Source organism: Alexandromys fortis, unplaced genomic scaffold (genome assembly GCF_014885135.2).
Source record: "Alexandromys fortis isolate MF-2015 unplaced genomic scaffold, M_Fortis_MF-2015_v1.1 scaffold_5, whole genome shotgun sequence".
NCBI lineage: Eukaryota > Metazoa > Chordata > Mammalia > Rodentia > Cricetidae > Alexandromys > Alexandromys fortis.
This window is the reverse complement of record NW_026067924.1, coordinates 23,004,379-23,019,648: the sequence shown is the minus strand read 5'-3', so window position 1 is coordinate 23,019,648 and position 15,270 is coordinate 23,004,379. Positions and strand designations below refer to the sequence as shown.

At 40.3% G+C, this 15,270-nt stretch overlaps 1 protein-coding gene across 4 annotated transcripts in view; it reads right to left on the bottom strand.

The window, feature by feature from the left end:
• Window positions 1-15,270, bottom strand: part of Hecw1 (HECT, C2 and WW domain containing E3 ubiquitin protein ligase 1) — a 235,625-nt gene that overhangs the window by 24,039 nt on the left and 196,316 nt on the right. For all 4 annotated transcript variants that reach the window (XM_050142743.1, XM_050142745.1, XM_050142744.1 and 1 more), the window contains 4 exons: window positions 14,008-14,193; window positions 10,234-10,368; window positions 8,367-8,472; window positions 5,921-6,017 (listed from right to left, as the gene is read on the bottom strand). In XM_050142743.1, coding sequence (XP_049998700.1) covers window positions 5,921-6,017; window positions 8,367-8,472; window positions 10,234-10,368; window positions 14,008-14,193 — 524 coding nt within the window. The remainder of the gene's footprint in view (window positions 1-5,920; window positions 6,018-8,366; window positions 8,473-10,233; window positions 10,369-14,007; window positions 14,194-15,270) is intronic.

Here is a 15,270-nt window from a genome sequence, read left to right as displayed (position 1 = left end):
CACAGGAGGACAAGGGGAAGCTGTCTGAAGAGAAATCTTGTGCCTGATACAAAGTGTATAATGCCATGCTGAGAACAGAGAGAACCAAGCCTTTAGAACTACAAGGGCATCCAGATTTAGTGAAAACATAGACCTCAATCTATCTTTCTTTAGTTACAGCTTACCCATTCTGATTTCCAGCTCTAATCTGGAAAATTATTTCAAGTAAGTCTATAGGTAGGAAGTATTTATTTTGCTCACATTGACTTTCAATTTGCTTCCCTGATAATACCAACACCACTGCTCGTTCCATATATGTGTGCTCTGAATAAGTTAAAGTTTGCCTTTTGCAGTTAAATTTGACAAAAATTAAGAGCTGATTTTATTTTTAAATATTTAACTTTTAATTTAAAATTTTATTTTGATATAAAATAAGGCACATGTGTAATTAAAATAGAAATCAAAGAGACTTTATTTACCCTTCATTTAGTTTACCCCAGTAGGGAATACTGCCATTGCTTTCTTCCTGACAGTGACTCCATATATATATATGCATTTACTTAAGCTTTCAATTTCACGTCTTTATTTTTTTGAGAAGTTAATTTATGAGCACGGTCCTTATATCATTTCCACCACCCTCTCTCCCCCTCCAGTGGCTCCTATGCATCTCCACTCCCTCTCAAATTGAAGACTTTTTTTCTTTAACTAGAATTGTAGAATGGAGATTCTTTAAGGTAAGGGGTTTCTACTAAAATGCACAAACTGTTGCTGAACAGAGGACGATGCCTTGGGATCCAACTGCCGCGCACTGCGGCCCCGGTCTGTGCTCTAAGCGCTAGACACCAGTTCGCAAGCTTCGGGAAAGGGGCTGGAGGTTGAGAATACGCATACAGAGACAGACGGACACGCAGACCTTTTGACACTAATACCAAAGCCCCAAGAATGCCCCCTTTATTGTGTTCAGGGGCAAATTATATAGAGATAGCCACGCCCCAGCCAAACCCACCAGAAACCACTCTGCTGCCATCAGGAACGCCTGGGGGGCTCGTGCTCAGAGCAGCTGTAGGCACTCAGATCAGGGGAAAACAAGTTGTTGACAAGAAATTCAGGATCTGGGGTCTCACTGCTCCCAACATCCAACCTCAATAGAGGTAAAGTATCAGTGCAGTAATTGCTATAAGCAGAACCTAGGGGTGTTCACAGTGGCTTCTCTAACTGGGACTTGGAAAATAAAACAGGCTGGTCTATAAACTTTTCAGGGAGTGAAAGAAGCCTATCTTCTTAACTATCTACTTAAAATCACATTTAATAGATATAAGTAAGTCAGTGCATAAACATTCATATATAATTTAAATGGAAATTTTCTCATTTAGGCTGCAATGCTCCTCTGAGAGCCAAAGACCATCAAACCAGGCATAGAAGCCCTCTTTTGAGTTGCTGGTCCGGATTGTCAAGAGATTCCCCAAAACACAGGTAAGTGCTACTGCCCTTGGTTGTCCTGCAGAGGCGGAAGGTAAGCCCATTTGCTAGAGACACCACATGTTCTTCTGAAATGTGAACCCCAGGGCCCTGAGACAGATCTGACCTGAAAGCTTCCTTCCTGAGCAATAGCTTTCATGGTACCAGAAATCACCACCAAAGCTTTCAAAGGAGAAAGGCAACTAACAGTTCTACCCAGTTGTGATGCCTCTGAACTACAACAAGGACCAGCATGGCATGATAATCCTAAGGTCATGGAGCGCTCATACCTTGGTGGTAAGCAGAAGATGTATAATTGGACTTGAGACCTGCTCAACGAGGGAAATCGTGTTGGGACAATCATTGTGGTAAGAGGAAGCCCATAGAGTTGGAGAGAAGCTTTGACTGCTATATACTTACAGAAGATCAATACTAGAATATGTAAAGTACTTAAACAGGCAAAAAAAATCAAATGACCCATTTAAAAATGGGCCTGGGACATGAACAAAGAATTTTTCAAAAGAAAAAAGATATAAGATAAAGGATAAAGGATATGAGATAAAGAAAAAGGACAAGTATAAAACAGAGACTGCTTGTTCCTTTCCTGGCCACCCAGACCCAAACAATCACACAAAACTATATTAATTACAACACTGTTTGGCCAACAGCTTAGGCATATTCCTAGGTAGCTCTTACATCTTAAATTAACTCATTTCTATTTATTAATCTGTGTATTGCCACTAGGCTATGACTTATCAGTAAGGTTCTGGCATCTTTCTCCTTCAGAAGCCATCTTTCTCCCTATGTTCAGTTTAGTTTTCCTGCCTAACTATATTCTGCCCTGCCATAGGCCAAAGTAGCTTTTTTATTAAACAATGGTAATAAAACATATTCATAGCATACAGAGGGGAATCCCATATCATCTCCCCTTTTCTGTCTAAATAGAAAGGAAGGTTTTTAACTTTAACATAGTAAAATTACAGATAACAAAACAGGTATCAAACAAGAATTGTAGTTAAAATATTTCTTTGTGAGTCTAAAGTTTCATAATTTATCTTTTATCATAACTAAGGAAAACTATAGCTATAACTGTCTATCTTCAACTCCATCAAAGACCCCAGAACGATACAATATTGTTGTGGGAACTCCTTCAGCCAATAGCCTTTAAGATAATGGCCCACTTGGGGCATGATTTAATATACTATAAATGCAGACAAAAAGTGTGCGCAGAACTCTTGGCTGCTGGATTTGGTTCCAGTTCCCAGCACACGTAGAGAACTGCAGATCACTACTCTTTCTGTGAGTTTATCCCCAGTTAAATAAACATTTGTTATGCTCCATTCTGGGCTATTGTGGAACTCTTTTGTATGCCAACATAATATTATCTAAGTAAACAGGAAGTGCATTGTAAGCAACTTCCAAAACCCTATAATTAACAGAGACATCTTGCTGCTTCAACAGTCACCTAACGTTCTTCTGTAACGTGGGCATCCATCTTCAGCCTACAGACCCATAGGATGATGATATAGGACAAAGGATAAAGATAAAGGATATAGGATATGAGATAAAGATAACAGATAAAGGATATAGCATATGAGATAAAGGATATAGGATAAAGGATTATAAGATAAAGGATAAAGAACATAAAGGAAATAGGGTAAAGATAAAGTAAATGGGTATAGGATATAGAATAAAGATAAAGGATATAGGATAAAGGTAAAGGACAAGAAATAACTCTAAAAATGTTCACTATCCTAGCAATTAGGGAAATGAAAATCAAAACAACTTTGAGATTTCATTTTGCCCCAGTCAGAATGGCATAGATCAAGAAAACACCTGACAGTAAATGATAGAGAGGCCATGGGGGAAAGGGCACTCCTACCCTCTGTTTGTGAATTGTAGATTGGTCCAGCCACTCTGGAACTCATGTGGAGAATTCTCAGAAAGCTAAAAATAAATCCACTCTTTGACCCAGTTATACCATGCCTTCGCATATGCCTAAAGTGCTGGACACCTTACTCCTCAGGTTCAGTCATGTTCATTTCTGCTTATTCACAGTAGCTATAAAATGAAAACAGCCTAATGTCATTCAGCTGATGAATGAATAATGAAAATGAGACCATGAAAATTTCAGGTAAATGATTGGAACTGGAAAAGACCATATTGAATGAAGCAACCCGGTGCCTGAAAGACAAATGTCTGATGTTCTCTCTCATTTGAGGTTATGAGCACCAAATCTTTAGATGTGAGTACATATCCTGGAGTAACTGCAGAAACCAGGAAAGTAAAAAGGGACTATTTCTGGGCTGGGATGAGCAACAGACAGAGGAAAATGGTACAAAAGATATGATGGGGGAAATGGGAAAGAGAAAGCAGCTCTAATCAGGGAATAGGGAGGAAGAAGAATTCAGAGAGGGTAAAATAACAGTGAGATGCCTGAAAAAGCCATAAGGAATCATGCTATTAACTATCTACCTAAAATGCCTATAATGCACAAAAACTGGGATATAAATATGTATTTACAATTTTTATTTCTACAACACACAACTTTTAAAAGTAAGAACCAATATTGGAAGTTCAGCCACGAATCTAAATCTGCCTTCTGACAAGAGCTTCAAGTGATTCATTAACATTTTAACAGATTGGAAAAACACAGACCTAGAGCGGGATTTCCACGCTGTGGGATTTCCCCTATCTGTGCAACAGCAGGAGAAAACCAGCAAGCTGTAGGAAGATCATCTGATCTTGAATGAACTCGGCTCACAAACAGAGTCTGTGTACTGTAAAATATGACTGGTTCATTTATTTTTACTATTAATGCTGACTGTGATCTAACTTAACTTTCTACCTTGTATTGTTTATGAAGAGGTTGTTGCCATATGCTTCACTCTTTGTTCTACTCAGTGAGACAGAAGGTTTTTCCTAAAATAACCCCCAATTTGTGAGTCTAACAGTGCCAACTGCAGAACAACAATGCGTGAATAAACAGCTTTAAGTCCTTTGAAACCTAGATCATAGAGCTCCTGAGAGAGAACACTGCAATTTTAATAAAAAACGCTGAAATGCGTATTTAGTTGCTATTTGCAAGTACAATGACATTTGTGGTTGATTATTAGAAAGGTTGGCTAGTTACTACTGGAGCACCAATACTCTTGGCTTGATCTCATATCCAAAATTTAAAAATTATTATGATTATTATTTGAGATTATAAAATAATTATATCATTTTCACCTTCCCTGTCTTGTCTCAAACCCTCCCGTGTAGCCCTTGCTCTCTTTCAAGTTCTTGTCCTCTCTTTAAATCAATTGTCATCCCATGTATATATGACTGGAGCACAGCCATCTACTCAGGGTTCAGCAAGCCAGATTTTGGAGGAGAACCTAGAGTTGCCACCTTATTAAACCAGTATAATCTCTAATTGCATTATAAATATTTGCCTTTATACCCACAGATAAGCATAGTCCTCATCTCTTATCAAAGCAACTTCTCTTTGCAGCAGGTAGAAACTATTACAAAAAAATCATGACCAGTCAAAATGCAGAGTTTTAGAGCCCAGTCCCAACTGATACATCTACAACACAACTCCTGGCAACTAAGGCTCAGGGATCATTGTGGAAGCATGGATGGAAAGATTGTAGAAGCCAGAGGAACATGTAGTCTTGTCTCCTAGGAATGTTAGAAGCCACACTCATGAGGTCTCACCAACATAAGTGCCTAAATATGAACTGAACCAGAATGACACCAATGCCCCAACCCTAGACGAAGAGCTACAGGCAACTAGGGAATGCTGAGAGCAGGAGCAATAGTATTCCCCAGGGGAGGACACAGAAATTAGTTATACGATTCTAAATTGTCAGTCCTGAAGATACATACAAGTAACATCATACAGGCTGAACAGGCTGTGTTTATGTATTTATAAATATACATGTATATACATATGATGTATGTAACAGCAAATAATAAAAAAAAAAAATAAGGCCATAGGTCTGAACAAGAGCAAGAAGGGTATAGTAGAGGGTCTGGAGGGAGGAAAGGAAAGAGGGAAATGATATAATTATAATCTCAAAAATAAAAATTTTAAAAATGACATATATACTAGGATTTAAGTAGTTAGCATACATATAATACTTCGTGTTTGTTTATTTTTGAAGGTTGTCACCTAGTTGTTTTTTTATCATTAAGCAATTATATTTCAAAACAAAAATAATTTAGATAGTGCTTTATATAACTAATCTTTCATGAAAACTATGTTGTTCCCTCTCTGTTTTCCTCTGAATCAGTAGAAATAATTTTAACACTATGTAATGGGATAGGGCTACCTTCTCTGAGAAATTTTCCAGAACCCTGGACCCTTCCTTTTCAGGTCTCAGCTTAAACCTTCTATGCAGCAATGGAAGGTGCCATGCGCCTCCACGGTGTTGCTTTTCAACCTGGAAAAAGACTGGAAGGACCAAGTGTTCTAGGGATGGGAAATGAACCCTACCTGAGTGTGTGGTTTCTTGCCAAGCTTGGCTGACGTTCTTGTAGCATTTCAAAAATGTTTGGCTGGCGAAGAAATGCCACAATCTTGTCATTATATGCTGAAACAGAGAAAAAAGCAGAACAATGGCTGAGCTAGGTGACAATAAAATGCCCACTTCACCCTAGCTCTTGCACAAAAATGGGACAAATGCATTATTATCTTAAAAGATAAGTGAAAAGAGATCAGTCTGAGCAGTGATCTGGAAGTCCCAGGAGTGTGCAGGGTGTTACTTCATCCACATTTGGAGGGAAGATGAAGATAAGAACAGCTCTCCTGTGAAGACGTCTGTATTTATTCTAGCCTTCATGGTTCTTTTCCAAAGTTAACATGACAGAAGATCCTTTGTGAGTTCAAAAAAAAATCCTTTTCTGAGTGTTTTGCAATTGCTACCATGGCTGTGTGTGGATTTTCCAGCCACAAGGATGAAAATACACATTATTCAGATTTTCTCACCTCATTTTGCTGAAAAGAATTGATGACTGCGCTAGCTCTCCTCATACATACATGGAAAGGGAGGCATAGATTAAAGAGTGCACAGAGCAACAATCTTATGCAGCTGTCAACCAAGAATTCCCACTGGTGCAGTAGTGGCATGAATATAACAGAGGCTGTCAACCATGTTATAAAATGGATTTAGGACATGTTCTACAGGAGGGAACTCTAGTCTGACCTTCTAAAACTGATGAAGAACGTGGCTGGGGAGGTCACAGGCCTGGGGAGAACCATTGGTATGTTGATAGGTAGGCATAGCATCACATTGCCCTTTTACTATTTATCTTTTTACTCACAGAGGAGTGCAGTTCCCACTCTGCATCAGAGAAGCTTCTTTTTGGCTATGGATGGTGCTTAGTACAGAGACTCACAGCTGGTCAGAATGCAGAGGCTAGGCAACTGTATATCACTCAGTCCTAAATGAGACATTTGTAACACATCCCTCCACTCAAGGATCATAATACATCACAGAAAATGGGGCAGAAAGATTCTAAGAGTAAGGAGGTTGGGGAAGAGAAGACAAAACAACGTCTCCTGGATATGACAGGGCTGTTGGACTTAGGAACTCAAAGCAGCTGCAGTTGCTACATGCCAGTCAATATCCCAGCATGTACAGGGAGGGGCTCATGAGGTCCTGTCACAAACTGAAGAGTTATTGGTGTGGGAAGTCCTTGTGTATATGTGTTGCTTTAATTGGTTAATGAATAAATAACCTGGCTTGGCCTTTGATAGGGCAGAGTAGAGCTAGGTGGTATGGGGAGGACTAAACTGAATGCTGGGAGAAAGAAGGCAGAGTCAGTGATATGCCATGTCGCCACCAGAGGGGAAAGACACAAGCTTCCAGCTGGAACTTTGCCAGTAGGCCACAAGCCTCATGGTAAAATATAAAGTAATAGAAATGGGTTTACCAAAGGTATAAGAACTACCAAGAAATATGCTTAAGTGATTGTCCAGTGATTTAAAGAATATAGTTTATGTGTGATTATTTTGGGACTCTGGGTGGCTGGGAACAAATATGCGGCCACCTACAACTTGTTAGCAGTTGATGACTGGTAGGAGATGGAGAGTCGAATTTTTCAGTGGTGTGTCCTTTGAGGGTGTGCATTCTCCAGCAGATGGCCCCATACCCATGTGTGTACGGGCAGCACTAATTGGACAGAGTGGGTTAAACAGGAGGAGGGATTGAAAGGAGTTGGAGGGGAGAGTGGTGGGTAGATCATGATCAAAGCACGTTGTATACATGTTTAAACTTTCTAAATATAAATTAAAATCACTATATTAAAAACCCACACCTACATGTAGTTGGGTGAAGTGGCAAAGTTCTACTGTGACATCTAAGGCAGAGAGGTCATGATGATTCAATGCCTGCCTGGTCTATGGAGGAAGTCCAGCCTTAGCAACTTCGTGAGGCTATGCCACAAAAATTAAAATATGGAGATATGGCTTAATAGAAGGGTATTTGCCTAGCATATATAATCTTCTACATATAATCATTAGTATAGCAACAGTAAAGAAACAAACAAAGCAAACCTTGCTTACACCAACAAGAAAATGAATCAATTGTTTCGCTTAAATCCTGTATTTCTGAATTTAACTGACTATTGAATAAACAATGAAGAAAGGCGTGAGGATCTAGAAAATGAACTGATTGAGATGAGGAGGAAGAGAGTAAAAAGCTGGGAAGTGTCATGAAAGAGAGGAGGCCAGGCATGCTGGTGCACTGGACAGTCAGGCGAATCTTGTTTGTTTTTGGATAGCCTAGTCTACACAGTAAGTGCCAGAAAAGCTAAATGCACACAGTGAGAATCTGATTCAAAAGAAAAAAATAAGAGAAAGAAAATGCAGGGCTACTAAAAAGGCTCACGGTAGGGACAGCAATTGGGTTGCTAGAGGTGCAGTGACTTAGGATACATACCCAGTGGCAATGACTCATGTTGATGCTGACTTCGAATGGCAGCTATTAGGCTGTGTCCTGGCCTGGCCAACAATGATGCTCCTCTGTTTCTAGAGACTTCTGAGGCCTAATTTAAAATAAAAGTGTGAGATTGAAAGTCTGTCATCAATTATGGATTTTCCTTTAAAACCATTTTTTTTTGCCTGCATGAATATTTAAAACGTCTTGGCATCACCTAGATTCAGAAAATAAAGTTACAGTCCTTAAAGTGATGAAAGCCAAGCAAGTATTAAAAATTGAGTAAGGGGAATGTTGTATTATGCTCTGTAAAAGTTATTGTGTCAAATGTCATCAATGCAATGGCCATAAATAGAGAAATAAACTCTCTATAAGCACTAGTAGAAATCTAGGTCTATGATTTTCTTTTCAGAGATTTGGTATTGAACTTCAATAGCAAACATGGGTTGTACTTGCTCTTTCGGTAATACTGACCGTTCTCCAATAGCCCTCTTGGCTTAGCAATCTATTATTCCAATCACTGCTCTGGATTCTTTCCACATTGTATTTTGATCACACAACTTTATACATATAACATCTAAGGTTTCAAAGAAAGTAAATTTATCCAAAATTTTCAATTGTGGGAGAGAGAATTGGGATTTTAGCTAATATTTGACTGTAAGGTGCTAATTTATACCAAACCCCACTGTCAGACAGCATCCGGTATCTTGGTTTGTGTTGGAAATTTTGACAAAACCTCCTGTGATAAATATCTTTACTTAGCTTAATATCCATACTTATGATGGTTAATTGAAATACAGATCAATTTTGAAAGTTAATAAATTCCCTAAGTGCTAAAACATGATAATGATTTTACTCTAGCATGAGTCTATATTTATGTTGTTCCTTAAGATCTTAAAGCCCAACATGGTGGTGCATGGCTGTAATCCTAAATGTCTGGAAATGGAAGTAGGGATAAGAGGCGCTGGGCAGTGGTGGCACACGCCTTTAATCACAGCACTTGGGAGGCAGAGGCAGGTGGGTATTAGTGAGCTCAAGGCCTGCCTGGTCTACAGAGCGAGTTCCGAGACAGCCAGGGCTGTTACACAGAGAAACCCTGCTTCAAAAACCAAATACAAGAGACCAAGACAGTATAGATTTTCCACTTTGGAATATGTATCAGATATTCTTTGCCTTCTAGCTTCTACCTGCTACATATCTTGACTTCTCCCATGTCAGGGCAAAGCTACCAGAAGAGAGAGATAAGGAGACTAGACGGGTGAGGTTTGAAAATGTGCTAAGTAGAGCTCTCTTGGATTAGATGAATTAGATAACAGAAAGGTGCAAGTTAATACCCTTCCAGATAATTCTTGGATGATGAAGAGGACAGTTATTAACTGAACTGCGTCACAGCTATTCTGACATATCAATATGTTTCACAAGCAATGCAAGTCGTACCCTCGATCACGAGGTCATATTATTGAAGTTCTCTCTGGGGTCTTACGGAGAGGTAAAATTTTAAGTCAGTCATATGCTGAATATCAGCAACTTTGCTCTTTTAGTAGCATTTGCAGGTAATCAGATGACAATAGGATTCTTTTGATGTATATAAAGAAATCTCTTGATGTAAGTTTCCTTTACACCAGGTAAGGGTGTAAAGTAAGGGTGATTTGGGCAGAGGAAGGAACAGAAGGGGGCAGCCTGAGAGATATATAGGTAACTGAATGGGCACCCCACAATGGTGGTTCATTCTTCCATTGCAAAAATATGCATATGCTTTTACCCCTCATAGGACGGACAACCCTAGATCATGAAAACCAAGAAAATTTTTTTCTGGCCCCAGAGAAGAGCAAAGATTTGGGAACAGTGATTCAGGGCATAGAGAACTTACCTCTCCAGCACTGTAACTCCGGAGCCTCTGGAGGTGCTGTCGATGGGTCAGATGACTGGGAAGGCGGCCATTCTGAAGAGGGATTCGGGGATCAATGAAAGTGGTAGCTCGGCTGTTGTGGTCCACAAAGAAAGACTGCAGATGGACAATAAGACAGTGCGCTGTGAGAGATGGGAGTTGATACACTAAGGCTCTTATTGGACCCAGTGTCTTAGTTTTGTCTCCTATGGCTATGATAAAATACTTGGACACAAGCAATTTAAGGGAGAAAGGGTTTATTCTGACAATTAGAGGATAAATTGATGGTGATGGGGAAGTCAAGGCAGCAGAAGCTTGAAGCAGCTGCATCCACGATCAGGAGCCAGAAAGCAAATGAATCCGTGTTGCTCCCCAGTTCCTTCTCTCCATCCATATACTCTAGGATCTCAGCCAGGGAACAGTGTTATGCCTGGGGGTAGTTCTTCCCACCTCAATTAATGTAATCAAGAAAACCCTGCACAGGTGCGTTCAAAGGCCATCTCTTGGGTGCTTCTCAATTCTGTCAAGATGACAATTAACACTGGCCATCACAGTCATCATACTTACTTTTGACTCTTTCTCTTTTCTATCATTTCAAACCTACCTGACACTCATCTTTAAAATTAGATGAGGAAAAAGACATGGGCATTCAACAGTAGTTTCTATTGTTATTAATAGATAGCTTTAAAACAGTTGGGTGTGTATCTTCATGACACAAGTGTGCATGAAACACAAAAGCGGATCCCTGGGGCTGGAGTTACAGGTTGCTGGTAACCTCTGACATGGATGCTGGAAACTGAACCTGGGTCTTCTAGAAAACAATAAAACTGACTTCATTCCAAAGTTGCAGAAATTGTTGAATTTAAATAAGCCAAACCTCCAAATTCACCACATAAATGAACTCAAAGAAAGAAATCACATGGTCATCTCAACAATAAATATAAAAGAACCCTTTGAGAAAATCCATCATTATGAGTCACAGAGTTAAGGATAGAGGAACATACCTCAACGTAATAAAGGCTAGATTGGCAACCTGTCTTTGGTTTTTTTTTGGTGTGATAAGAGACCAGAACCAAAGAGACTTCAGGAGGAAGGGTTTACTTCAGCTTTCCACTTTTGGATCACACTCCATTACCAAGTGAATTCAGAACAGGAACTTAGGACAGGAACCTGGAGGCAGGAACTGAAGCAGAGGCCAGGGAGGAGTGCTGCCTACTGACTTTCTCCTCATGGCTTGCTAAGCCTGCTTTCTTAAAGGACCCAGGACCACCAGCGCAGGGTTGTTGGTACTCCCCACTGTGATCTGTGTCCTTACACATAAATTACCCATCAAGAAAATGTCCTACAGACTTGCTTACATGATCATAAGGCATCATTTTCTCAATTAAGTTTCCTTCTCCCAGATGACCCTAGCTTGGGTCAAGTGGACATAAAAACCAGCCATTATACACTCTTATAACCAACATTGTGCTAAGTGAAGAAAAAAGCATTCCCACTAAGACCAGGAAAAAGACAAGGGTGTACAGATTTTCTGCCCCACTCAATAAATACAATGTTTGAAGTTTTACTAAAATAATACATAAGAAGAAAGCAAAAGGGATAAAAATAGGATAAGAAGTCAAAGAATCCTTAGTCACAGATATAAGAGACATGAATGACTCATCCAAAACTCTTACAGCTGATATAAATGTCCAGCAAAATGGCAGGAACAAAAGTAATATTCCCTCTCTGAGAATTTCTCTGTCTCCACATTGCTACATATTTTTTTATTGTTTCCATTGAGCTATGTATTTTCCCACTTTGCTTCCTTCCTCTCTTTTCCCCTTCTACTCCTCCCCCAGCCCTACACTCCCAATTCTCTGGAGCTATGGATTGTAGTCCAGTTATCCTTTGTTTTTCTTTTAATATTCAATCCACTTATGAGTGAGAACATACCATGTTTGTCTTTCTGGGTCTAGGTTACCTCACTCAGGATTTTTTTTTCTAGTTCCATCCATTTGTCTGCAGATTTCATGATGTCAAATAAATAAGTTTTTAATGGCTGCTTGGGGTTCAGTTCATCAGAGAGGCTGGACCTTCCTGCTGCTACATGGGCCTTAAAGGAGGAGGAGTGGATGGGGGTGTGTGGAGAGGAGAGGTTTTGTGGAGTGACTGAAGAGAAGGAGGGGAAGCTATGATCATGCTGGAAAATTTAATTAATTAATTAATAAAAAGGCATCCCATACTCATTTATTGATAGAATAAATGCAGTGAAAATGACCATTTTTTAAAATAAAATCTTCTTGCCTATTCAGTGCAGTTCCAATGGAAATTCCATCTCATTCTTCACAAAAAGAGAAAACAAAAACTGTCAAAAGTTTGGACAAGGTTAGAAAGCATTAATATTCTTTGTCAAAATATCACAAGAATAGTCTCCAGGCCAAATATTAATATTCTTCTCCAAAACCTCTTGAGCTAGGCCCCCACAATTCAGATCAGTCTCAGCACCACTGTCTTCCATGCTCCTACTAGTAGGGCCCATTAAACCCCACATAAAGCATCCAACTTCTCGCCAAATCCAAAGTCCCAAAGTCTATAGTTTTCCAAACAAAAGTACAGTCAGGACTATCATAGCAATACCCCAGTCCCTGGCACCAACTTATGTCTTAGAGTTTTATTGCTGTGAAGAGACACCATGACCACAGCAATGTTTATAAAGGAAAACATTTAACTGGGGCTGGATTATGTTTCAGAGGTTTAGTCCATTATCATCAAGGCAGAAAGATGGTAATGTGCAGGCAGGCATGGGGCTGTAGAGGTAGCTGAGAGTTCTAGGTCTGGATTCAAGGAAGGATTAGAAGGACTAGGAGGTATTATTTTGTTGGAGTAGGTGTGGCCTTGTTGGAGAAAGTGTGTCACCGGGGATGGCCTTTGAGGTTTCAAAAGCCCATGCCAGGCTCAGTCTCTCTCCCAGCCCACAGATCAGGACCTAACTCTTAGCTACTCCTCGAGCACCTGCCTGCTGCCTGCCTCCATGCTCCGTGCTACAACGCTCTCTGCTGTGACAATAACAGACCAAGCACATCACACTGTAAACAAGCCCCCAATTAAATTCTTTCCTTTATGTGAGTTGCTTGGTCATGGTGTCTTCACGGCAATAGAACAGTGACAAGGACAGAAGTATTAGGAGGTATGGCCTTGGAGGAGGTGTGTTACTGGGGACAGGCTTTGAGGTTTCAAAAGACTTGTGATGTTCCCCGTGTTTATCTTGTCTTAGGATGTGAACTCTCAACTCCTGTTCCAGCACCATGCACAACTACCACATTCCCTGCCATGATTATCATGGGTTTTAATCTTCTGAAACCATAAGCCCCAAATTAAACACTTCCCTTGTATAAGTTGGCTTGGTTATAGTAAAGTAACTAAGACATGGGCCATTGAACAAAAGCACTCAATGGAAAATTTAAAGATGTAAAGAGGATAGACAGCAATCCTCAACCAAGTAGTATGTTATTTCCCTGGAGAGCAATGGTACACTTTGGCTTCTAAAAGGAAGCAGTTCAGAAGCTAAATATCTCTTAATGCAGTGTCCATGAACTGTGGAATGAGTAAGAAACCTGATGTCAACAGTCACTATCTGCGTTTTCCTCTGGGGCTAATATTAAACCTCCGAGACATGTAAGCATCCTTCTCCATAGTCTTCCCCTCCCTTTCTTCCACATCTGCATTGGTGAGCCAGAGTGTTTGGCGAAAGTCCTACACACTGATTGTCCTCACCTTTCCCTGATGATCGGTTTTGATCTCCCAACCCCGAGGCAGTTCCAGTCTTGTGTCTGCAAACATGTTGATGAAATTCACCAGGTCCCGGTTATGCTGGTAGCGTTCAAAATTGCGAGCATCTCGTCGGACCTTCAAAATCATGTGCTTCAAGCAAGTGCTACTTGTGAAGACCCGGTAGGCACTCTGAGATGGTTTGGGGAAAATGAACGAGGAAGATGTGAAATTAGGAAACATAGAGTAAACACACTGAGGGCTCTAACATGATCTAATAAGAGTCCAGCTTGGTGGTGATTTGTGTGAGCTAAAAATGCAGACTTTAAAAGCAGGCATAGCGCTCAATGTGGAAATGTGCATTTGACACACATGGGCCTATTTGGCCGGCCAATTCTTCCTGATCTCCAGAGATCTTCTTTCTAGTGTCAGCCATCCTTGGCTTTCCCAGGCCTCACTCTATATCTACAGAGCTATGCTTTTGATCCTTTTATCTATTTAACACATGATGATAATTTATCATAATTAAAGGTGGTCTTCAGAAGCCTATCATTCTAGTGAATCTTATATAACATCTTTAGATGAGGGAATGAGAAGAAAAGAAGGCTGTTTTAGGAGTTCCTACATTAGTCAAATTATAATTTTATGCTGCTACATAGATATTTGTGTACCCACAGCAGAAGTCTCGTTCCCTTCAGTATATCTCTGGGACTGCCTCCAAATCATCAAGCTATCTAGATGGTGTTGGGAGGGGCATGTGAGTACTCAGATGTGCCTCTGCACACATATATTGTGAGGAAAGAACACAGTAGGAGGCTAGAGAAGGTTAGTCCAGTGGGTCCCGCAGCCCTAAGGCCCACAGGAAGCCCAGAATATAATGCAGAGGCTTCAGTGTCTGACATACTTGTCACCCTGTGTGATTCCCCACTACTCACTGGGGATTTGCTCTAACTAAACACATTTATTTCCTCTTTTCCCAGCCACAGCCTTTACCATTGCACCAAAGTGTTGCACCCCTGCCTCAGAAAACCCTACTAATTCCCTTCCCCCAAACAGAAACCACTCAGTATTCCTTGGGTCTTCATCTATTGTTCACCAGTTGGCCTTTGGAGATCCAAGCACCATTGAATGATTTCTCAAACAATTCCTCTGAGCTAAGCCATTTCTCCCCATTCCCTTGGCATCCTTTACTTGATTGGTGGAATCAACTTTTAGTCTTGGAGCTCTCAGCACTTCTCTGAGATTCCGCCAGAGAAATGCTTCATCAAA